Here is a 24,145-nt window from a genome sequence, read left to right as displayed (position 1 = left end):
GTTATGGCAGCCAAAAACATTTGTGTAAAGCCTGCGTTTCCACTCCATTCCCTTCATGTGCTGCTGGCTATGGCTTTATTTGTGCCACAGTTTGGTTTGGTCCTCTTCAGTGGATGCTCATGTAGCTCCCATCAAGGTAAAATCTGTACAGGCAATAACACAAGACTAGGTAAGATCCGCTGTAGTAGTTATTTGAGAACAAGAAACAAGGCTGACATTTTAAATAAAGCTGATGGATGGAAATGGAAATACATTGCACTTTAAAGTCCACCATATTTTTGAAGGCGTACAACATGACCAGGGCTTTATGGAGTAAATGGCAAGGCCTTTTCACTCTGGCAATATAACTTTAGGAGGGACAGTATTGGTTGTTTGGTCACTTTTGTCCAGACTTAAATATCTCAGCTGTTAGGATGGACTGCCTTTCAGATGTTCATAATCTCATCTTGATAAGGCTTGCTAAGCTTTTATCTCCCGAGTTTCCTTCACTGCTACAAAAAGACTGAATTTCTGTTTTCTGCATTCGGGTGGTTTTAGTATGTTTCTAAACATGTAATAATCCTTCTTTGCCTTGATATATTAGGTGCATGGCCTTGATCATGATGACTGATGCATTTTTGAAAAAATGGAGCCTCAAAAACAGCAAAACACAGTGTAAAAAAAATAGATGATATATATGAATGAGCTGTACACGAATAACACGGATGACGACGGGATGTCTGAATGGAGACGACTGGCAACACGACACAAAGTGGCCCGCTGTGTTTGGTCTCACCCTTAAGTGCTAGAAAGGTTGTCTGATGGTTCAGCTGCACTAGTGGCCTCAGCGCCAACCACATCTACTGACTCACATTTTTGGGGCATTGTGTCAGACTCTTTGTTTTCTGGAGAATTTCTGCACACATGAGCATAGAGCGTAAGCCAAGTAACGAAAGGAAGGAGAACAGATCACGCTGGCAGAATACAATCATAAAATAAAACCGCTCTTTAAAAGAAAAGCAAAAGAATGCAGAAAAATACACGTATCATCCAGATGTAGAGGAGCGGCAGGGTACCCGCCTACCATTGTGTTAAGAAAGTAACAATCAGCATTTTAGTTTAATCCAATGATTATGACTGTCTCTAACTTATTGACTTTATTTATAACCACAGCCTCAGTGTGGAGATTCAGTGAACTGAAGCATTCACCTGTTATGTGTGGGACTGCGGTTGTACAGGGATGCTGAAGCTCCAGGATGAGGGTACTGAGGTGTGTCAGGTGCATCAAACTCTGTCAGGCCGACTGCCAGCTGGTTGCGCCAGTTCCCTGTGCTCTCTGCTGAGGAAACTGAAAAGAAGAGAAAAGCATGAACACTCAAATAACGCTGGAGTGCACAATATCTCAAAAGCCTCAAAAACTATAGTATTTCTCTCACACAAAATACTATGTGATACTTATTACTTTGATAGTTTACGAATGTATATCTTTAAACCCACAAACTGTGTCTATTTCTCACATGGCAGCCTAGAAAACCCTGTGATAGAATAAATGAAACCCCTCAAATATACACAAACAACACATAAATAAAAATCCTGTGAGTAGGAAAGCAGCCTACGCATCCTAACATCAGTGACACTACAGAACATGACCAATTAACTTGTAATTATGATTTTTTTTCATGTTATTAAACCTGAACAGCAGCCTAACGTTTCCCTAAATTACAAACATTGAAAATGATTTTTATTTTATTATTGACAATTCCCCTCACGCTAATGCGTTCGACTGTACCTGAAGAGAAAGAGGTGGCTCGGCTCGAGTGGCTGAAGGCCGCCGGCATGGTCTGATATCCCAAGCTGAGCTGAGAGCCACTGTCAAAGTCATATCCAGCCAGTAATCCCCTCCCTCCTTCCCTGTGGCCTCTGTTTCGGTGGTACCAGCCTCTCAGGTGCTCTGCAACCAGGGCCTTCTGCATGTTCTTGGCCAAGAGCTCATTTCTAGGCCCCTCTCTGGTCCGTGGTGGCCTCACTGTTGCGTATGGATTCTGAGAAAGATTATCCGCCCCATCACTGCTGTAGTGCCTGAATCTGTCATGTCCGTGATACCCATTCATTTGGTAGGATGGGTTGACGTTGTAGTGGCCTTCGACTTCATTCTCATATACATAGGCACCATTAGCATAAGGCTCCATGTCCGGACAGGGGTAGCCGGCAACATAGTAGGCACTGGGTGCATAGTGTGGTGAGGCCTCACATGAATAACTACAACCAGAATGGTGCTGGACCAAGTTTGGCATGCTCCCAGTATTACCATACACTTCTACTTTTCTGTGAAGACGATGCATGGTTGAGGTACGGGAGTCCAGTGTACTGTAGTGGGAGTTGGCAGCCCCGCAGTAGTCCAGACTTGACTGGCTCGTGTAAGAGGAGCAGTCTTCTAATACCTCTGTGCTGTTGCTGCGGTGGGCCGGTGACAAGATAAAGACGGGCTTCTCTGAATCTCTGTCTTTTCTCAGCCGAGGCTGAGACTCCAGACTTCCACTGCGATGCCTGAAGCAATGAGGAGATCCCTCCAACCTGCGAATATGACACCAATTTCAAAGTGTCTTTGAGAAGATCACGATTAAGATACGGGATATTATTTTTGGATTTAGGTGTTAAAATAAAAGTTAAGGTTTTATGTGAAAGCATGGTAGAAGGTTAGGGTATTAAGAGAAGCAAGGGTTTGATTAAATAAAATAAAGAAGGATAAACACTGGCTTGGCAGGGCAGGGGAACAAAGATCACACCTGAGCTGACTGCTGCTGTAGGCATTGCGGGTCATAACCGGGGTGGGAGGCATGCTGCGAGGATCTCTAGGAGGTCTGGGAAGGGTTTTATAGGGACTACTGTGGGTGGAGGAGACCTCTCTTGGATTCTGGTAGTAATTGGAAGCCTCCTGGCCATCAACAGCTAATCTAAATGGGTGCAGTATCAAAACAGGATTTTAAAAAAAAAGGAAGTAAGAAAATGTGAGGAAAGGAATGAGGCAAACATGACACAACAAATACTATGGGCTCTACCGATGCATGATGTCATCTGCTCATTCTGAAAACAGCTTAAAATAAAATATAAGGCTGTAAAACAAATTAGATTCCACTCTACGACTCACACAAGCAATAAACAGTTTGAACAGAAAATCCCAACCTGTTGTGGTTCTTGTTGTGGTGATTATCCCGTGGAGATGCCTGTCTCTCCAAATCAAATTCTGCTCCCAGTGATCGCATTGGACTTAGTTGAGGGGATCCTTGGACTGACCGTGAGCGTGGCCTTTGACTGAGACTGTCTGAATCATCTGATTACAAACACAGTGACAAAAAAGGACACTCCTGTTTTCTGGGTTTGGTCATAATAAGAAAGCATCACCTGTGTTGTAGATGTCTGACTCACCATCATCCAGCGGGAGACTAGACAGAGAGCTGCAGTTTGAACGAGCGAGTTCATCTGCAGGAAAAGAAAACAACTTTGTGCTTGCTGTGACTCGATCTAACACATTCAGTAACAAATATCTTCCAACGTACCTGCAATGATGACTGAGGACCGTTGTGTGGGCTTTTTCCCCTTCTTGATTCTGTACTGGTTCATCTCATCCTCTATCTGTTGCAGTTTCTGCATAGCATCCAAACAGTTTCTCCTTCTTTTCTTCTTAACAGTTTTGCACAGTTCTGGTTCATTTGCGAGCTTCTTAGCCGCCTCCACAATCTTCTGCTGAAGGGCAAATCTGCTCTCCAGGTTTCTCAGGATGGGATCCTGCATAAATCAGAAAACGTAGGTGATAACCAGAGATAAAAATAGAGAGCAAGCATTCAGATATTCAGCAGGTACATGTAAGTAAATTAGAAATCACTGCCATTTGATACCTGTGCTCACTGAACATGTTACAGAATAGATCTAATTAGAGTTTCATATCAGGTCGACCTAATTAAAATTATTATTTAAAAAAACGCTGCAGGTGTAATGCTCTGACTGCTGCTGATGTTTTCCTTATTATAATTTCATTTAAAAAATAATAGAATAGACTAAAATAGCATATCTGTGTCTTAGTAGACAACAGAGCCACCCACTGCAATGTGTAACACACAGTTGGGTTTGTAATAACGTAGAGAAAAAAAAACTGAGCTATGAGGAAAAGCTTAAGCTCCGTCAGACTTTAGCTGCGTTCCTCGCTCAGTTAATATTGGTGTTATCTTTCTGTGCAATTTGCTGACATTATTAGAAATCTAAAAAATAAAATCTAAAAGTGAAACAATTCCAGCGTACAGCGTTGAAACAAGATACACCAATTGTTTATGCTTTAAAATGCAGTTAAATACGCACCTCATTGTAGGGAAAAAGGTCATCTAACTTGAAAGCAGTGCCAACTCGCCGTCTGACCTGTGGTGGTCTTTCACCTGAAGAAAGGGGATACTCTTTTGGCAGTTTGCCGGTAAGCTCCTGAAAGCACAAAACAACAAATCCTCTGGACGCTTAGATGAGGTGAGTGCAGCAACAGAAACAATTAATCTACCAGCGGCAGAGCAGCGGTTTATTAAAGGGAGTTTTTGAGAAAAAACAGACCGATATAACTGTAGCACAAAATGATTTCTCACCGCCTCTCTCAGGCAGATCTTCTTCAGCTCTTTTGTTTTCTTAGCCAAAATATCTTGAATCTCCTGTTCCTTTTTTCTTAGTTCAGTGAGTTTTTCCTTCTTTTGCTCTTCACTCATTTCAGAGTCTGCTGAACCTGGAAAAACAGAATTCTAACTGAAATTGCCAACATAGCCTACCACACCCATTAATATAAAAATCACACCCATGGCATGTGTACTGTGTGACTCCTTCACGTGTCACCTGTTCTTTTTAAATCTCATTCAGCTGGATGTTTATAGCTCTTTGTGACGATAAATCTGATCTGAAGTTACAGTTTTACATGTAAAAGCATACAAACAAGTTACACAGAAATGTGCTTTCGTTATATAAAATAATTATAACCAACCTGTAGATACCAAACTCCCATTGCTGGCTGTTATGAAGTTATTCTTAAGGCCCACATCACCCAGTCTGTTTATTTTCGCCCCTCCATGCTCTGTGAGGTCCATTGCAATTTCCTCTAAACTTCTTGTTGTTCCGAGTTTAGCCTACAAGAATGAAGAAAACGATGTAAAACAAAGCAATAAAAACGTGCAGTGACTCATAGCTGACACTTACTTTGCTTTGCTTTCTGTCCAAGTAGAACTGATGCTGACTAATAGCCATGACCCAAATGGTCTTGATTAAAGAATGGCTTGCATACCACGTGTGGATGAGTAGCCCCGTCTGCCCAAAGGTTCGTTTGGTTACCGCTCTCCTAAACAAACCACGGAAAACATTACGCTTTTTTGGTCACAGTTAAACTAAAAGTTGCAGTGAAAATGATGATTTTTTTTAGATACATTTCTAAAGATGGATGATATCAGTGTTAAGAGCTAAACAAAAATGAAAACAACATAATAATCAACTTGTAAAAACAGTCATTGTAAGAATAACAACAAGCATCTCTACACGAGGATCCCCCGCTGCTCACCTGTGTGGATCATTAACTTCTACGGCAAACTTTTTCTCACGGAAGTACAAGTTTTCCAGCTGCTTCCACTGGTACAGCTGGTGGTAAAAACACAAAAAAACATTCCCAATGAGAGAAAAGCATATGTGTTGTTCACACTCTGAAATATAGCACCTTGGATGTTTGGATAATGCGCAGAGTAATGTCTAGTTGTAGCTTCATATAAAAAAATTCTTCATGTATGTCTTTTTCCAAAAACACCTAGAACACGATAACCATGATGGTCATGACTAATATCAAAAAAACTATGTTGAGCAGGTGTTTTCTCAAGTCTGTTTCAACCACAGTTATTAAAAAGCCAGACTGTAACATAAACTGTGATTAAAGTCTTGTCTACCTGGCATGCAAAGTCTGCAATAATGCAGGTGTTGGAGAGAGACGAATACCATAAGGGGTCGTCATATAAACACTCATCATTTCCATCCCCCTATCACCCAGGTGCTCACTGACAACAGCTTAATATGATCAATCCGTTTAGGTTTCTGACTCACTGTACGTCTGGACAAGATCCGAATGAGACACAAACAAAAGCTTACACAGAGTTTTGTCCGCTCAGGTTTGCGTAAACCAAATAATTTCAAAGAGTGATAAATATTTAAGTCATAAAATACATTCGAAGTTGGCAAGACAAAGACCTGTAGTATTTAGCCTTACCAGAATAATAGATCCTCACACGTCCTGTGTGTAAAGTTATTAAGTCTTCCCTGGCTTTGCTGTCAATACAAAAACATAGTTTGTACTGTCTTCATGTCAGCTCCTGACTTGTCTCCTCAGGTATTCTGCAAACATGCAGGCTAACGCCCAAATCCAACCCCTTCTTTCTTTGACATCACGAGCTGACACCCTCTTTCCCTCTCGAAAGCACACCCTGCAGCTGTCAGCTTACACAGTTTTGCAATGCATCAGGCAGCGATGGATTGCATCATGTTGAGCAATACAGAGGTTTAACAGGAAGGCATTGCTAGTGATTTAATGCAAATTGCACTGAACCTTCACATTCTATCGTAATAGCAGTTCGGTGCATGTCTGCATCCCGCTGCACTGGGATGTACTGAAGTCACCTAGTGGAAGAGATAGCTGACAAATCACTCGTATGGGTGTTTCTCCTGTCAACCCACAAGCTAAAACAATACCAATGAAACGGGAAAAGCAAGTTCGCAATGTCTCCATGATTCTCCAGAGTTATTCAAAACTCACTAACCTCATTAAGGATAAGTGACAGCCTCATCTACACTGAGAGTTTGCTCTTTTTCTTTTCAAGTCTAGCCTTGTCTGGCACAGCTGAAGCTCAGCCTTTTGCTCGAGTGAAACAGATGATGCGTGAATTAACACACCGTGTGCAACAGCAGCAGTCCTTACACATGCCTTGTGCTATCATGTTCACAGTCAGATTAGTGGAGCAGAGAAAAAGCAGCAGCCATTTTAAAGATCGAGCTCCAGGGAGTGTTTACCTTCCGAGGTTTTAATTTATCCTGGAGATCATACTGGCCAATGCCCTTATAGCTGATTCCAAGCCACCATGGGATCCCCTGTTTATCCTGTAAGGCAAGAACAGAGCTCCTATGGTTGACACAGTTCCAGGTGCAACAGCTGTCATGTCATATTAATCACAAAAAGGCCTACCTTAACCTCATAATAATGGACGCCATACGTTGGCAGTGATTCCACCAACGTCAAATACCTGGAACAAAAAACATTTATTCAAACTTCCAGCTGCTTTTGAACATCTCAAATGTGGGAATCTGATCTCTGTTTAGTGAATCAGTGTGATCTCGCTGCAACTGAAGGGGAGCTATTGATTTCTATCAGATGATGAGAAAAGGCGTGCCAGAGAGGGAAAGGGATGGGGAGAGGGCTAATGGAGGTGAGAGTAAGATTAATGAATTTAAAGCCTAAAAAGATTCACTGTCTTCCTCTTACTCGTGTAGCAACACAATTTAATTACTTACTGCACAATGGCCTGTCCGCGAGAAACACCTTTCAGCTGCTTATAATATTCAATAACTCGATCCTCACTGTAATGTTGCATAAATGAGAAGGCAATATAGTTAGCCGGGGAAAGATAAATTGAGGTGTAAACAAATTGTTTTAATTTAATTGATCAACTGATTGTTAAAAGACGAGTATATATGGTATTCTACAAGTTTCTTTACACATTCAATTTAATTAAAGGAGAGTTATTATGTTTATTATCATGTTCTGTATTGGATGCTTATATTTAACAGTGTTGGCATGTATACTATATGCTATATATTAGCATACATAAACACAGTTTCAGACTTTTGGCTGTGGCTCTATATGACATAAGTTACAGCAGATATCCGTAATATGGTCATTTCAGGCACACAGCTCTGGCTGAGAACACTGGAGCCCCGCCCAACTCCTGTTCTTCTGTTTGTGAGGGGTAGCCAATCAGAAGAAAGCTTGCTTAAAGGAAAGAAGACCTTAAACAGAGATGAGCTAAAATTGATTTTTTTTTTTCAGACATAAGGATGAACCAGTAGTGTCCAAATAGGCCCAGTATAATGTATACAAGGATCGTGCAAAGGTAGAGTCCAAAATGAAAATATGAAGCTGGGAATTAGCATAAGTCTCCTTTTATTACCTGTAAACTTAAGATTTTACTAATGTCTTACAGTATTTTCTCTGTTTACGGGCTTTATGCACTTTGTTGCTGAATGTAAAAACATGATTTCCTGTGAACTTACCAGTATGCAAGAGATGGGTGTTCCTTGAGTACTTTGGTGGGAAGAGTAGGTAGTTTCTTCAAATCAGCTCGAGTGTTTTCATCACTAAAACGGAAAAGAAGAAAATGTAACCGTTTTGGAAGTTGATTTAAAAATCTTGACATAAGTAGTAGTGAATCTTCCTAACACCTCTCACTGTATCTCTTTTATTCTAGTACAGGATCTGAACGCGGTGGTGTTTTTGATTTTTGTTTTTGGTGATATTTATATATATAATCTCTTTTAATCTACAAAGCAAATTTTCAAAATAGCTCTAAATATATTGGGATCTACCTAGAAAATACTATATTCCCAGTACCCATGTCAAGATTTTAAAGTGAGTATGAAATTTGCCCTAAAAGTTAAATCCACCCTAAATCCCAGAGGAAATAGTGAACATATAACCACTGTGTCCTCAGAAACAGCTGTGGCCTTAGCAGCAACTATAATACAGAACATACTGACATGAAGAACTATTTCTACACCATCATACTTCATCAGCTGACCGAAACCAGTGCCAACATGCACAATAACATGCAGTATTACCTCTGAAAGCACCAAGTATAATAGCAAAAGCCACCACAGTTAAACACAGCTATCCGTTACTGTGTACATTGTAAAGGTGTATCTACTCTGCAATACTTAGCTTCTATCAGCACTCTGAGATTCATTAGTTGCCTGGTGCTAGCTGCTCAGCACTATGTGGTGAGCCTCACATAACACTGCTATTGATTTTTGTTGTCTGCACTGGAGAAACAAGTGACCTATTGAATGTCTTCGCTAAGAGCTTACTATTAACTCCTCCTGCTGCTGTTAAATACTTCTTAACCAGCTGATGATGATGCTCTTACCTTGTATAGTCTCCTTTAGCCTCCTGGTGATGAACAGAACATATATCTTATTAGATGGCATGCTTTTAGATGTGGCAATTAATGCATGTTTACGAGGCTATTAAAAGCACTAACCTGCAAGGCATTTGCAGCTAATTTGAAGACGTTATCACTTTCCACTTCAATAATCCCCTGAGAGACATAATAGACAAACAAAATAAAAAATAAATATGATTCAGAAGTGGAAGCCTGTGGAGAGAAAGCTTTCCAGATCCAAACATAGAATCTGCTCTGCGTTGCCCTACTGTAACCTCTGCTTATTCTCCAAATCAACCCCTGTATTATCCTACTCTCTTACGCTGTGTGTTTTACATTCCAGCTAGCAGAGTAAGAAAAGTGTGCCCTGCAGCTATTGTCTGCTGAGCTGAGGGTCCAGAGACAATGAATCATCACAAGCTGTGATGAAAATAGCAGGATCATTTTGCATTGTTTCAAAATCGAGTAAAAATAAGAGAAAGCACTTACACTGTAGACAGCAGATTTGGCATTCAGGTAGAACAGCTCCACTGTTATGATATCTTTAAGTTGTGTTATGTTTTCCACATAAAACCTATGAAGGGTGAAATCAAATGCATACACAAAAACCCCCATAAAAGACAGTCAAAGACTTTCCAAACACTGATTTATACCATCAGCTTTATCACAAATGAGTTCTATAAAAATCTCTGGATAGTTTCTTGACTAAACTATAAAACGCAACGTTAACAAAGTACTGCACCCTGCTGGGGAACCTGGGTTCTGCATGAAACAAGAATTTCTTACCTGACCAAGAAATTCAGGGCAATGGGCCCGGGCTTCTTTGAAAAGTCGTGATCAAGGACTCTGCGGTCCATCTGCAACCACTTACACTGGCCACTGCAAAAGTAAACAAACTGTAACATCAGAAAGCTGCCCTTTGTAATCATCTGCCAACATACACTTGCACACATGTAAAAATATCCATATCACTGAAAAAAAAAAGAAACACTGCAATTTACATACTTGTCATCAAAAAAGGCCAGACCAAAAAATTCCTTCTCTTTGAGGTTGAAGTGGGAGGAAACCAAGTCAAGGAGTTCATAAGACAGAAGCTTCGGCTGAGAAGGAAGTCGTAGATATAAACAACTACTTTAATCAAAATTATACACAATTTTTAAAAGTCAGTGTGTCAAAGATACACTTGATTCATTGAAAAGTCTGTTGGAAATGGGTACACAGAGAAAAGAATAGTGCTGATGAGACACTATACTATTTGATGGTAAATAGACAGCGTTTATGACACCTTCTTGGTGTTACTGACCACTCATAGTGGTTTACACACAATTTCACAAGGACACTGACATCCAGACCTGAGTATCAAACCACAATCCTGAGGAACCCTGCATTTGCTATGCCCTGGCTGTTTTCACAGTACAGATACCTAGCTTATTTAGCTAAAGAGGCAGTCCAACTGCTCAGGGAACATGCAATAAATTGGAGTTTGTCCACTTGGGGGCAGCGGAAAATAAGTTGTGAACACACCTTTGATATGTCATTACTTTTTAAGGAAAACTTAAGTTGACAGTTGTGACTCTTTTGGGCCACCTGTACTATATAAGTCCACTTGTCATTACCTTAAACACTATTTCAAATTTTAGCTTCACAAGCGTAGGAGAAAAATATTCAGCTTTTCAGCTGCTAAATGCTTCATTATGTTCAGCTTCTACTCACTACGTTAAGATGATGAAGCACTCCAGTGAGCTAATAGGAACTGCAGTAAGCATAGGTGATTACCCAAAGTCCTTTTAACATTATGCATAAATATCACAGAATTCTTGGATCCATTTTAATTATTGATTTTAGTTTTTTGTACCTGAACCAGCAGCTCTAGCTTCCTGTCATCCAATAAGTGCACTTGGCACAGTTTGCCCTCAGTCATCTGTAGGGGGAGATAAAAGGAAGTTCAAGGTCTGTGAAAGCTTTCATAAACACAAGAGACAGTTATATCAAGATATTCATGTGTTAGTAGAATTTTTGTTTTTTTGTTTTTTACCATGATGGCATCTGGCATTTAACAGTTAACGTATTTACAAAAGACAAAGTGAGCAAAAGCCAAGGTAGTAAGCACAATGATCCGTCTCAAGGAAAAAAAAGAAAAACATGACACTGACGTTGTTTGATACAATAAAACCATTGTGTCAAGGATTTGTTGCCATAGTAACCAAATGAGGGATTTGAAGTCCCTACATTTTGAACCTTTCACATTTAGCTTTTAGTCGCACAGCTTTTCCAACAAAATCATTTTATGAGTATTTTTATTTCTTGTTGCTTTGTGCCGCTTACCAAGATCAACTTCTGTTTTATAATTACTGCAAATTTACAAAATCTCACACATTACTTCTTTACGTCAAGCTTATACAACACTAATATAACTCTTAAATACAACATATATTACAATAAAAGTCCTACAGGGCATTTTCTCTGAATGATGATTTGATACATTCTTGGATAATTATAAAGATTTCAAATGAAATCTAATTACATTTTTTACCATCTTGACAGCAAATAGAAATTACATATTCTTCCACTATAATTAATTTTCTACCTTTTTGCCAAAAGAGTGAAATCAAGTCCCAAACAGCAAAAATGTGTTCACAGCAAATCATAGCAAAACTAATTCAACTTCATATCATATTTTGACTTAATAGCATTTTTGCGCTTCAAAAACCCACCCTTATTGTAAAGATAAAGTTAGACTGACCTGGACCAGGAAACACTGAAAGCACTGTGCATTTGATAAATTAAAAACAACACAAAAATGACAGATTGAGGTTAACCAGTTTTTCAACAAAACATCCTCAGAAACTGAAAAAGGTACACTAGATAGATCCAGCGGCCTCCTTGTTTGACAGAATGAGGCTGATCGCAACTTCTAACATTTGTAGCAAAACACGCAGCTGCTGTACCTGGTAAACCTCTCCAGGGAGAGTGCAGGTGTGGATGCATCCCTGACTAGATATCATCTTTAATACGTTTCTTCTCGTGGATCCAGACCATGAAATTGTTGGCTCTGACTGAGCATCAGCAGCAGATCATCAGGTGTAAACAGCAACTTGTTCCTTAGGTTATTTGAGTGAGGAGCCAGGCCTCTACTGTGGGCTTATAGAGTGTGAAATCAACAGCTGACCTAAGGGGGGGAAGGCTGAGTCAGATGGCTGACCACAGTTTAGTACGCTCTGGTTCTTAATACGAACAAAATGGGTCACACAAGAACTATAAGCGGTTAACCACGTCTATATCGTCTGTTAAGTCAGACTAATTCACTTTTATATTATTGTTATTTCAGCACTGTGTCTGTTACCCGAAGGGGTCTGAATCTAGATATCAGGTTTCTCCTGCATCCTTCTCCACTACATTGTAACTGAGAGACGTTATCTGCCAATAGAAGCAGGAGAAATTCCCCCAAAGTGCCAGTTTCTACTTTACATTCTTTCTCATTCCTTTGGATGCTTTTTTCTCACAAGACCCAAAAAAGTGCCTTGATTTCTGAATGACAAGCATACACCAAGTCACTTCATTAAATTAGTCTTTTAAAGACTGCTTTGCCAATTCCAGCCCCTGAATAATGTGACTTTCATAAATTGTCTTTCATGGCTTGAAGTAAAAGTACACATTCGATAAATCCAATTAATTTGGAGTGTGCGGCTTGTGACAGCCACGAGGGGATTATTGCATTGATCGAAGCTTTATTAGGTTGTGGCTATATCATACTGGGGGGGTCACGCACTTTGTAATAAGCATGACATTACTGTATGCTGACATGTACAGTAAAGGGACTGACCACTAGAGGGTGCAAGAAATATCATGGCTTAACGTGAAGAAGTTTATAAGTAGAAAACAGCTTCTTAAACAGCCATGCTTCACAGAGGAATTTTTATGAGCAGTTATTAGATGAGCAGCTGAGAGTCAAATTCATTTGGGATGGCATACACTTATTATGGAATATAAATGAAGTGACTGGGTGGAGGATTGATTATTTTTAGGAATCTACACCATTAATCATCTGAAAGCTGTAATCAGTACAAGAACTGTTATTTAAATCCAACCCAGCAATCCCAGATAACCCTTCAGTTTTTCAGAGAATTAAACACAACTGAGATACAGCGAGGATTGTGATTTCAAACCAATGGTTATGAAATAACTATATTCGCAAACCTTTATCTGACATTTCATGCTGTAATGTATACATTATTATGAACCAGCAGACAGCTCTATGAGGTCAACCAAACGTAACCCATTCAGCGAATAAAATCAAATAAAAGGGCAACCTTGAACCCCGTGGTGCTAAGACAAGCACTGAATCGTTGTGTAAAAATAGGCATGGCAGACAGACATCAAAGAACTGTCAGTCTTTTTGTTTGTCTCTCTAGAGACTGGACAGGCACTGGCTGAGCATGGTGCCGCAGGCTGCAGGTTTTGCTTTAGTCTGGGAGCCTGAGGTTGGTATAAAGGCAGCTTTTCAGATGTATGCGTGCTACAATGAAATGTCCCAGCAGAGACTTGGAGATGGTGCAGATGTGGCCTCCGTCTTATATGCTGCTACAACTGTTAACAAAGACTACCCATGTATGTTGCGGCAAGACATTCAGATGATGAGATGTAGCTCCTTCTGGTTATGAGAAACTGAAAATAAATGCTGTTAATTTTTGTCTTATATACTCGACAGTGAAAATGTCAAGCTTGCAAGTTGTACAATAGCCAACAGGAGAATTTCTCTGTCTCCTGAGTAAACTGGCCGTCAGTATTTAATACATCACACTGGTTAAATGTCATGTCCAGACTCCAGCACATCTTATCTTAGTTTCCTGTCTTCATGCATTATTAATGAAGGTTGGCATCACACACAAGTGTCTGTGTTTACATGAAGCCACCTGGTACGATTGTAAATTGACAGAAATTATTATACTATGTGCATTTTTTCCAAACTATTTTACTTCATATGTGTTGCATATAAACATAGGGAAAAAATTATGAACTCCAAAATACAATTACAGGTACAGGTACAGACACATGAAGCCTAAAGGAACAAAAATGAAATCTGCCTGTGAATTCAAGTGGCTACAAACAGGATGTGACATCCAATACAATGTAGCAGCAAAGGGAAACTCACTAACTTCAGTGTTTTGAATTCAAGAGATCTTACAGTTCCTCTGTAATGCTATGACGATGTACGATCATCAGATCATTTTCTGCAGCTGAGGACTGTACTGACTTTACAGATAATCTCCATTTACGGGACTTGGGGAATGCTATGGCATATATAGGGGGGAAAGTCACGCCTAGAGAGCTGTGTGTGAAGTCGGATAAATGTCTTCCACTGATGTGACTTGAATCAGCATCGTCTGGGACTGAAGATTACAAGTCTGAAAGGGAAGAGAATCTGGGGGCAGGGGAGGTGGGGGGAGTTAAATAGAAGTGACCAGACATCTGTAGCCCACCTCTTGTATTTACTCTGGGCTCCTTTAGCCCACTGCCAGCATGTCATACTTGGATCTTTAACAGAACCAGCAGTTGGGTTATGTAGGTGTCAGTGGGAAAGAATGCAAAGTTATCTGTTGCTATATGATTGTGTTATATATAATACTAAATCTGTGAAGTACTCTTGTTGATGACCCTTGATGACTTCAGAGACTGTCTGAAATAGAAATGGATAAATTAAATGATTAAAAATACATCACTGGAATCATTTGTTTTAGTATTCTCTGAACTCTCCTAAAGAAACAAACTTGACAGGATTTTTAATGAGTATTTATATCAGTCAAAAAAGAAGAGGTCCAAACACAGAGCAGTGAACCCTGGTTATAGAGGCAGTGGGCCGAAGCATACAGCAAAGGATTATCTCCTCATCTGATATCTCACCATGACTCATGCTGTCAGTGGTCAAATGGTATCTGTGTACGTCTTCTCACAAAGAGAACCTGTCTGGCTGTTTGTGGTATCTGGGAAACTCAAGAACACAATGGGGCTTATGATATTATGGATCTATTAAAACCTGGGATAAATATCTATTTTTTTTTATGACACAGCATGTCTTTGATACAACAAGGACGGGCTGTATCACAGGGGACAGATTCATGTGAATGATGTCATCATGCAGCATGAATTTCTATTTCCAACCCATAAAGGACATCTACAGAAGGAGACTGTGATATATATATTTTTTGGCATTCTTACAAGTAGCAGCATTCTTTGCAGCAGGGTAAAGCTGCCAGCAGAAAAACTAACTAGCATACTAAACATCCAGGATAATCTTAGTTTCGGGTCCTGTCCTTTCATAAGCTCTTCAGAGCTCAGAGTACTTGAAATTTTGTTCCATCTCCTATTGCAAGAACTGATTTTGACTAATTATGACTGTGTCTATTAAAAAGAAGAAAAGCTATACAATTTCAAAACGAGACAGCATTTGCATTTCATTTGATGGTGCATGAGTAAAATATAACTGAAACCTAGCTCGATGTGCTTGAAATCATAACCGAAACCCCACAACAATCCTTGAACATATTAATACGTCTGCATTAAACATATTTTTGTTGTATTTTAACAAAGCTATAAGTGTACAAGTCGTTTTCTGAAAGCTCTTTGCAGCTGAACTAAAAGAGTCACCTAAATAAACACATCCCATAAGCCGATGCCTAGTAGGTACCATACTCAGATTTACTAACCAATACAAAACAAGCAGATAAAAAAGGCGTATATATGAATACATATGTAATACTATTTTGCATGTATTTGCTCATAAAAGAAAAAAACAGCTGGAGCAAAGTGAACAACTCATATTAATAGGTGTATGAATGCCTGCACCAGTCTATCTAATAAACACTAGGACAGAAACATACTGCCATCTGTATCACTGCTTAGGCTTATGAATCTACATTATCTCATTTGTCTTTCTGGTCTAATATCAGTGTTATACTGCAGTATAAGCAAAATTATTTTTCTATACATGGTACATACATGAGAAATGGTACATATTGGTGTCTAATATTTCACCAGAATGCAGGAAATTAGTGCAGTAAAGCACTACAGGGTCACATAGACATAGACAAGAGACATCAAAAGAGCTTCATTAGAAATAAAAGAGCGTGGATATTTCTGGCTTAAAATCTGAGCTCGTTACTTTATGTAGGTGTCAGAGAAAAGATCAGAAGGCCAGCAAAATAATTAGAAACCCTACATTTAAATGCAATCTGTCAAGTGTCTGTTGGAATATCTTGCTATGTAAATGTCAAATGAAGATAACGAAGCAATATTACCTTTTGAGATAGTGTTTTTAGTTTGTGCCCTTTATCTTGTAAATTCATTTGTTTGTCACAAGGTTTGAAAAGCTCTACACTTTTCCTAATCATAGTTTGCATACTCAGGTTACAGATATCATAAAACTATCTGAATGCAGAAATTCAGTTCTGCGTTTAAGATAGATCATAACAGAGTGTCCGAAAAAGCAAAGACTAGCTTGTGAGCGGTGAACATTGGTGAGGTTTCCTATATTTGCCCTCGTTTGAGGCTGTCCCCACTGACAACACTGGTATCTCAAACTGCAGAGCTTTTCTTTTGCAAACTACTGCAGTGACTTTCTGCAGAGCACGGGAATGTGGCACAGAGGCACAGACATGCATGGGTGGAGAAAATGGAACATGACCAACTTTCAATGATCTGGATAAAAAAAAGTAACCCTTTGAACATCACCATATAACAGCAACGTGGGCTGAGATGCAATCGGACTGTGTTTTGTTACCTTTATCTCAAATTAATGGCACAGTATGCCAAGGATGAGAAGATTTTTTTTGTTTATAAATCTATTAATCCATCTGTACTTATTCATAGGACAAACTAAGTCCCAAAACCTCACCTGCTGACCTGTATCATTTTGCTGCTCTATACTTTACCATATTATATCTATCAAATTCGGTCCATCTGTATTAAGCATATCAATATAAGATTAAGGCCCATCCAAAAATAGGTCTCTCCCACTTTGTCTTTAGCACATTTCTCAGGATGTCTCAGGAGGCTATGATTCTTAAATGGAAAGCTGCCAACTGAGGGCTGAGACATTTTTAGTAGCATTAAATGCAGAAAAGAGCATCTCATCCACATTGGGCTCTCATACTAAGTAACAAGTTAGAAGGATGTGAGAAAACAGGTCGGTTTGTACCAGGCATCTTATGACACTTTTACCTTTCAAATCGTTGTTCAAAATGCACAAACCCCACCAACTTTGGTGATAAACGACACAGGATTTCCTCTTCAGCAAATAGGAAAAGCAACAAAGCTTCATGCTGGACATGTGTGTCATACAGACACAACCATTACAACAACAATTCCTGTTTACACTGTTTGAAGCTTTAAATACGCCCACACACGCATCTCTTCCTTCACCTCTGACATAGCATCTGCAGGTCAATGTCAAGTTTAGCTGTACTTATCTTCCAGCCAGAGTGTTCGAGTCAAAAGGCGAAAAAAGTTCGAAGGTAACATGGAGGCGTCAAGGAAGATATCTCGGCTTATACTTGAAATGAAACTGTAGCAAACCGTCTATTGTCCTTGTTAATCCACGCTAAATTTCCCCCTTGTAGCACTTGTGCAGGAGAATAGATAATTATACATGAGAAAATCAAATAATGATAATTGCTTTGGTCAAGCATGATTTGCTGCTGTTCTGGGTAAAATGATGATTCATCCAGGATTTTTTTATTCACCAAGTCACACTCCCTAAATCAGTGTGCTATAGGTTTCTGCATGATGCATTCATTCAGTCCAGTGGCCAATAAATTACTTTTTTTAAACTTAAACATGCATCTAACGATCTCATTTCATATCGTCTTATCCTCTACAATCAGCAGCCTATATGGCCCACGGTACCCAATAATGAGACAAGCCCACCGGGGCCAGTTTCCTCTATGCAGGGAGAACAATGAATGTGCTACTGTTGGCTACTGTACATGGGTGGCTTCCACCTGAGCCCCATGATTAGCTTAATGTGTCAAAAAAGGGAAAAAACTACACCCTATTTTACTGAGGAAACACACCAGTCGCGGCTGAGAGCCAAACCCATGCTGTTGTAATTTTCATTGATGCTCCCTTCTCACATCACATGCAGGCATGACTCAGTCTACTTTTGTCTCCTCACAGCTCATTGACGCTGGTTCAATCTGCCCCACCGCACCACATATCGCCTTACCTTTGCACTCCTTATATCCTGCTTTTGGTATTGATAACGTGAGGCTTCCCCTGCATATTGATCAGCTTCGTTCAGCTTTCTCCACGGCCGCTTTTACCAGGGAGGAGAGCCGCCGTGCAGCCGCTGTCCATGTTCATCCTCCGGTACTAGGATACTGTAGCACACACACACGCCTCGTATCGAGCCACAGTTACCACGCCTTCACCCGCCGGCTATTATGTGAACAAGCCCAGCATCTCCACCCTCCCTCCCTTGCTCTGCCCCCCTCCTCCCCTCTCATCCAGCAGATGCCGGCCGGCCTGGTTCACACTGGATCCCCATAACAATGAAGAGAGACTGGCTTTCTGTTGCATCTTCAAGAACCTTTTAAATTTATGTTTGATTTCATATCATGAAAACCCCAACAAACACACAGTGTTCTACACACATATGTGTTTATATTGTCGTGGTAGCCCTTAAATAAAATGATCTTCGAACATCTTCGAATTTTTATCTTCAAAATTTCTACATTTTTCACAAGCGGAAGTATATTGTTCACTCAGTGGTAAGTTCAGATAGGTCCTATTTTATCAAATTGTCGAATTCTCATTAGTTATTGTCAACACCTTCTTGAAATCGGTCAAAAAAATACACAGTGCGACTAGCAAGTCTTTACTGATACAACTACATCAATAATATGATCAATAAAATGAACAAAATCAAAACCAATACCAAAAGAAATTGTAACAAACCATTCACCAGTAACTGTTTTAAGATTGATTTATTCTTTTTAAATAGATTTACTATAAATATGTTTTACTGAATATATGACTGGCTATATATGTTTCCCTTTACTTGCCATATTCAGGGTCACTTCTTGATAAAGATCAGTTTGATATTTGATATTTATTTGATATATAAGTGCTTTGACATCAAACATACTTACAACTGTTCCATACACCACAAGTTGATCTTGGTCTTAAAAATATTCACAGAAGCACATTTTGTGTAATTTAAGTTTGCAACGCTTCACACATCTTGGACCTGTGTAACATAGAAGACACAGGACTGGTGTGTGTTTCACATGTGCTATTCATTTCTGTTCCGGAGTGACGATGCCCCTAAAATATTCATTACTGCCTTTACTCTGGCTCATCTGGTAATTCTTCAAAGGAAACAGGCACCAAAGTCACATATAGCATTCAGTTTTCTCAAAGGGGAAGTTAGATAGAAACTCTTTGACATAAACTAACAAATTCTTGTTTGGTTTGGGTTTGTTTTTGTTTTATTTTGTTCTGTTTTTTTCATTGACCCTAGACCCCTAACAAAAAACAAAAACACTAGTGTCACTGCAGTCTGCTGTAAATGCCGTTGCCTGCCAGCACGGCGAGGTATCCCCACCCCCATGCTCTTGGATTTCTGACATCAGACATGAATAAGTATCTCATTAAGATCCCCCAAAACCATCTGCCCAATGAGTCTCCTCCTTACAGGAAAAATGCTCTCATAAACAAAAGAGTAGGATTCCCTCATTACCCTCGTTACCCTCATTAGAAATTATTCTATCATCTGGCAAGCTGTGGTTTTAATTTATTCCAGGAGTCGGGATTCTTATTAAGAAACCTTCTGTATTTTTGTTGGTAGCAACAAGCATGTCTCCTCCTTTTATAATCGGATTTTGCAATTCAGTCAATAAACCCCAAAAATACTTATTAAAACTGCTCACAGAAAGTATTCTCCAAGTTATCAATCTTCATCATTTTCATTGAACAATGAAAACACAATATTTACTTAAGGGGTGTGCATCAAATTTTATGCACATCTAACTGTGTTTAACTGCCATTCAGTTTTTCATAAAGTCCTGGAGAAATGCAGCATCACTGATAAACTATGACTTTCTTGAAGCTCATTAAACCAAAACAGCTATTTTTGTACTCTCAAATGCTGTTTTGATGCATGTGCTGGATAGTGTTTTGTTTTGCTGATGTTTGAGACTGCTGACAATCACATTATGTGTAACAGGCTGAAATACTGGATGGTTGCATGGGGGTGTCCTGATGCATGCTCAATCATGCAGGAAAGGAAATTCCACAAAGTTGATTCTGTTCATCTGGACGTTACATTTTCAGTGGGAGAAATGTTTCGACACTTGGACGCGGACTGAAAATATTCTTTCTGAGAGTGTATAGAGGTCTGCTTTGCTGAGACTGTCTTCAAATCTGTCAAGTTAATCTTTCTCTGTAGCTGCTTCCAAGCTATAAGGTTCTGTTTTGGGGTCTTTACTGTTTCTGTTATAGCTGTGCTTTCTTCAGCATATGACTACCACTGTTAAGGACATTGTTTATCTATGCTATGCAGATGACATTCGGTTATATATCTCTGTTATGCGCAAAGAGTTTTTTAAGTTACAGACCTTGCATGGGTGCTTAGACTACTAAGCAACTTGAGAAGTTGAATGGCTGACAGCTTTCCCTGAAAAATGAAGCCCTTGTTTGTGCCCCTGACCGATTTGTGCTTAAGGTAGTGAAAGCTCTCCTCGCCCCTTTTGGTAAATCTTCTATCAGGAATCTTGGGGTAACTTTTTAACTGTGGATGCTCATGTTAAGTCTCTGGTTTGCTATTGCCTTTATCACTTAAGAAGTATTGCCAAGTTGAGTTTCACCGTGTCACCCCCTTATTTGGAAAATGTTACTTATGCCTTTATTTCGTCACACCCGGATTATTGTAATTCACTGCTCACTTGTCTTAACAAAGTTTCCTCTGAATGTTTGCAGGTTATTCAGAATGCCGCTGCGAGGCATCTGACTAAGTCTTCTAAGTACTCACATGCCACACCATTGATAATTCAGTTTCACTGGCTTCCTGTCTGCTCTAGGATTCTGCTTGTGACTTTTAGAGAGCTGCATGGACAAGCACTGGCATACGTCAGTGAATCTTTACAGCCATAGATTCCCACCAGGTCCTTCAGGTCATGTGATCAGGGCTTGGTAGCTGGGCTTCATATAAGACCAAGAACTAAAGGAGATAGAGCTGTTGCAGCAGTCCCCCACAGACTCTGGAACTCTCTCCCACTGAACTGTGGACTCTTTTAAAAAGCAGCTAAAATGTTTCTTTTGTTTTTATGTTCAGTCATTTATGTTGTGAAGCACTTTGTTATATTTATATTGAAAGGTGACATATACACAAGCTTTTACTTACTTTTTTTTTTAAAACTGTCATTCTGAAACACAAATAAACATTCTTATAATAAATAATAATACTTAGTTTATCAAGTGATCCGACATTCATTATGGTAATAAATTTGCTAAAATGAGTCCTGGTCTCTTGGATTGGTGTGTTTTTCAACAGACAAGCCGATCAGCAGCTGATAGTCATCCTTACTAGAGCAACCGGACACCTTTGGCTCATATTCCGGGATGTTGTTTGGCAAACGGTTGCAAGTCACTGATGACTGGCTGACAGACTTCAAGTTAAAAGCCGTGACTGAAAACAAAGGTAAACCAGAGTGTTTTTTCATACCTGAGACGTTATCGATGACCACCACTGCAGTTCATGTTATTTTATATGGCAGAAATGTTTGCACTGGCTGCCAATGCCTTTCAAATCTGCACATCCTTGAGTAAATAATAGTGTGTTAGTCTTTGAATAGTTATCCCTGTGTTCACTTATCTCAGGGCACATAGCCAGGATGATGCAAGATATGTGGGTTGTTTTAAAGAAGTTTGCCGTTGTTTGTTTAGCTAATTAACTGATACCAAAGTATTCTTATTTTCTCCCAGTACCAGGGTTTGAAGATGTTATTGGCATTACAAAACAATGTGTATATTCAGATATTCAAATATTAAACAAATATTATTAACAAATCAGTCCTGAACTCAAATTTAAGTGAAGTAGAAATTTTTTAGCTGAAGATTAAGAGTTCAGCTAAACGTATAAATTGTGAAGGTTTTCAATTTATAATAATTTTATTTCAACAATTGACCAGATATTTGTCCATGCAAACTCGGTTTTTGCTATAGGTAGAAAATGGGAAGCCATAAAACACTATATTTTTCTGCAAAATGAAAAAAAAAAAATTAAACGTGCAACTGCCACAAAAGTTTATGAGGTGTGTAAGTATTTATTTACAAACCATTTCTGCCAAAAAGAGATAGAGCACTGACACTTGGATAACTTGGAAAACATGAACACAAACATTGGTTTTCTACCTAAGGGCACTGAATCAAGTTTATTTACTAATGTGCTGACACTGACAATCCTTGCAGGGTGCGTGTTGTCTTTCACCCATCATACTGTGGTCCCCTTGTGTAATACAATGGCTGGAAGGGTGGATGGATGGTGAGCAGGCTTTTGCACTGCCATTAAAACTAAGAATTTTGGACTCTTCTCACAGTGATTTTTCTTCTTCTCATATTCAGGTCCTTAAATTTATATGTTCTTGCTTCACTGGGCTTATTGAAGAATATTCATTTATGTGTTATAATTTGCAAAATCAGCATATTCTTATAGGTATTTAAGAAATGATGATTCAAAGATAGAAAGATCACTGTGCTTGGAATCATTTTCAAAATAAATTGACTTCATAATATTTTTTGAGAGAACATTATATTTTGGACTGTGGAACAAAATTTGTACTTGTTAGTCTTTATTGTGTCATTAAGTACTATTATTTAAAATATATCTTAAAAAGATATATCTGGAAGTAATTACAAAAGCTGTAGTAGTCTATAAATGTTACAGGTCTAATGCAGTTGGAGGGCCTGGGTAATCAGTACCACATCCAAAGTAATTTATCTGTATATTGTAGATCGGATTCTCTACAGCTCCTGTGTCATGTCATTTGGCTGGCTGTATGTGAGTGTTTTTTTTTCTGCTATGTGTCTCAGAAATAGTATTGCAGAAATACAGAAGAAGAAAAAAACATTCTGATCCCATTTCTCATTCTGTTCAGCTATCATCGTTTTATTTAAGGCTTTATTTTTAGCCTCCGGGTATGTGCTTTCCAGCAGAATCATATTTGCATTCTATTTGCATTGATAAAATACAGACTTTAAACCAGTTCAACAGGATGAGGGTGAATGCAAATATTGAACTACCTCTAAATTTCCATTTTATAATAGAGGGTGCCCCCCCCACACCCCCGCGGGCTCACGAAACTGTTTTCTAGCTCTATACTGCCCCCAAGTGGCAGACAAGACTTCAACTGAGGAGACCAAACTTGGTGTGCTGAGAACAGCGCGTGGGTGAGAGTGGAAGACGAGCGGTCAGTCAGTCTGCACAGGGAAACGGGGAAAAACAGAGACATGAGGCTCGTCTTGAGGTTGGTCTAAAGTCGGGTGCAATATCTGCATGACCCAATAAGAGACTTAAAACACTAAATATCAAGGCTGTGAATGACCTGCAATGTAAGAAGTGCCGTTATTTATGTTTTTTATTTAGATTTTCTGAACAGTTTCTGTGCGATTGCTTCCAGATTTACTCATTTAACTGACTGCTACATCCAGTGTTTTTTGTTTTTTGGGTTGTTGTTTTTTTATTTTTAGAAACTCACATCGCCAGTCTGATTCTTACTTACTTCAAGGTCACTCTGGGTATATGTGCTTTAAAGGCTTAAAAACAACTCACTATATATTTTATTTTTATTTGCAAACAATGTAGTTATGCTTTCGCAAACTTGCTTGAACAGCATGCCCAGGTCACAAAGGCTGGATTTTTATTTTTCATTTATTTATTTTTTTATTTTTTTGCGGGCGGTGGG

At 39.2% G+C, this 24,145-nt stretch overlaps 2 protein-coding genes across 4 annotated transcripts in view; one reads left to right on the top strand and one right to left on the bottom strand.

The window, feature by feature from the left end:
* Positions 1–82: 82 nt before the first annotated feature.
* On the bottom strand, positions 83–18,646 carry frmd4bb (FERM domain containing 4Bb). 3 transcript variants are annotated; one of them, XM_005926253.3, is made up of 24 exons: positions 18,409–18,643; positions 11,044–11,109; positions 10,194–10,288; positions 9,975–10,067; positions 9,678–9,762; positions 9,288–9,344; positions 9,174–9,196; positions 8,305–8,388; positions 7,546–7,611; positions 7,220–7,277; positions 7,048–7,134; positions 5,558–5,634; positions 5,203–5,341; positions 4,991–5,132; positions 4,605–4,738; positions 4,333–4,449; positions 3,537–3,765; positions 3,406–3,459; positions 3,163–3,310; positions 2,766–2,933; positions 1,769–2,553; positions 1,189–1,327; positions 776–895; positions 83–143 (listed from the first exon to the last, which is right to left on the bottom strand). In XM_005926253.3, exons 2-23 carry the CDS (start codon positions 11,107–11,109, stop codon positions 778–780), a joined length of 2,964 nt encoding a protein of 987 aa, XP_005926315.1. In that variant the 5' UTR covers positions 18,409–18,643; the 3' UTR covers positions 83–143; positions 776–777. The 3 variants fall into 3 exon arrangements, with proteins under 3 accessions (XP_005926315.1, XP_042078635.1, XP_042078634.1); XM_042222701.1 differs by lacking the exon at positions 2,766–2,933 and having other exon boundaries at positions 18,409–18,646; XM_042222700.1 differs by lacking the exon at positions 776–895.
* A 5,029-nt stretch (positions 18,647–23,675) lies between these two features.
* Positions 23,676–24,145, top strand: part of LOC102291118 (melanocyte inducing transcription factor) — a 29,094-nt gene continuing 28,624 nt past the window's right edge. Inside the window, exon 1 of the mRNA XM_014334851.2 lies at positions 23,676–23,707. Within this exon, the coding sequence (XP_014190337.1) occupies positions 23,691–23,707 (17 nt within the window). The 5' untranslated portion in view covers positions 23,676–23,690. The remainder of the gene's footprint in view (positions 23,708–24,145) is intronic.

Source organism: Haplochromis burtoni, unplaced genomic scaffold (genome assembly GCF_018398535.1).
Source record: "Haplochromis burtoni strain Fernald_Lab_line unplaced genomic scaffold, NCSU_Asbu1 Contig_91, whole genome shotgun sequence".
Classification (NCBI taxonomy): Eukaryota; Metazoa; Chordata; class Actinopteri; order Cichliformes; family Cichlidae; genus Haplochromis; species Haplochromis burtoni.
This window is presented reverse-complemented; position numbering and strand designations above follow the sequence as displayed.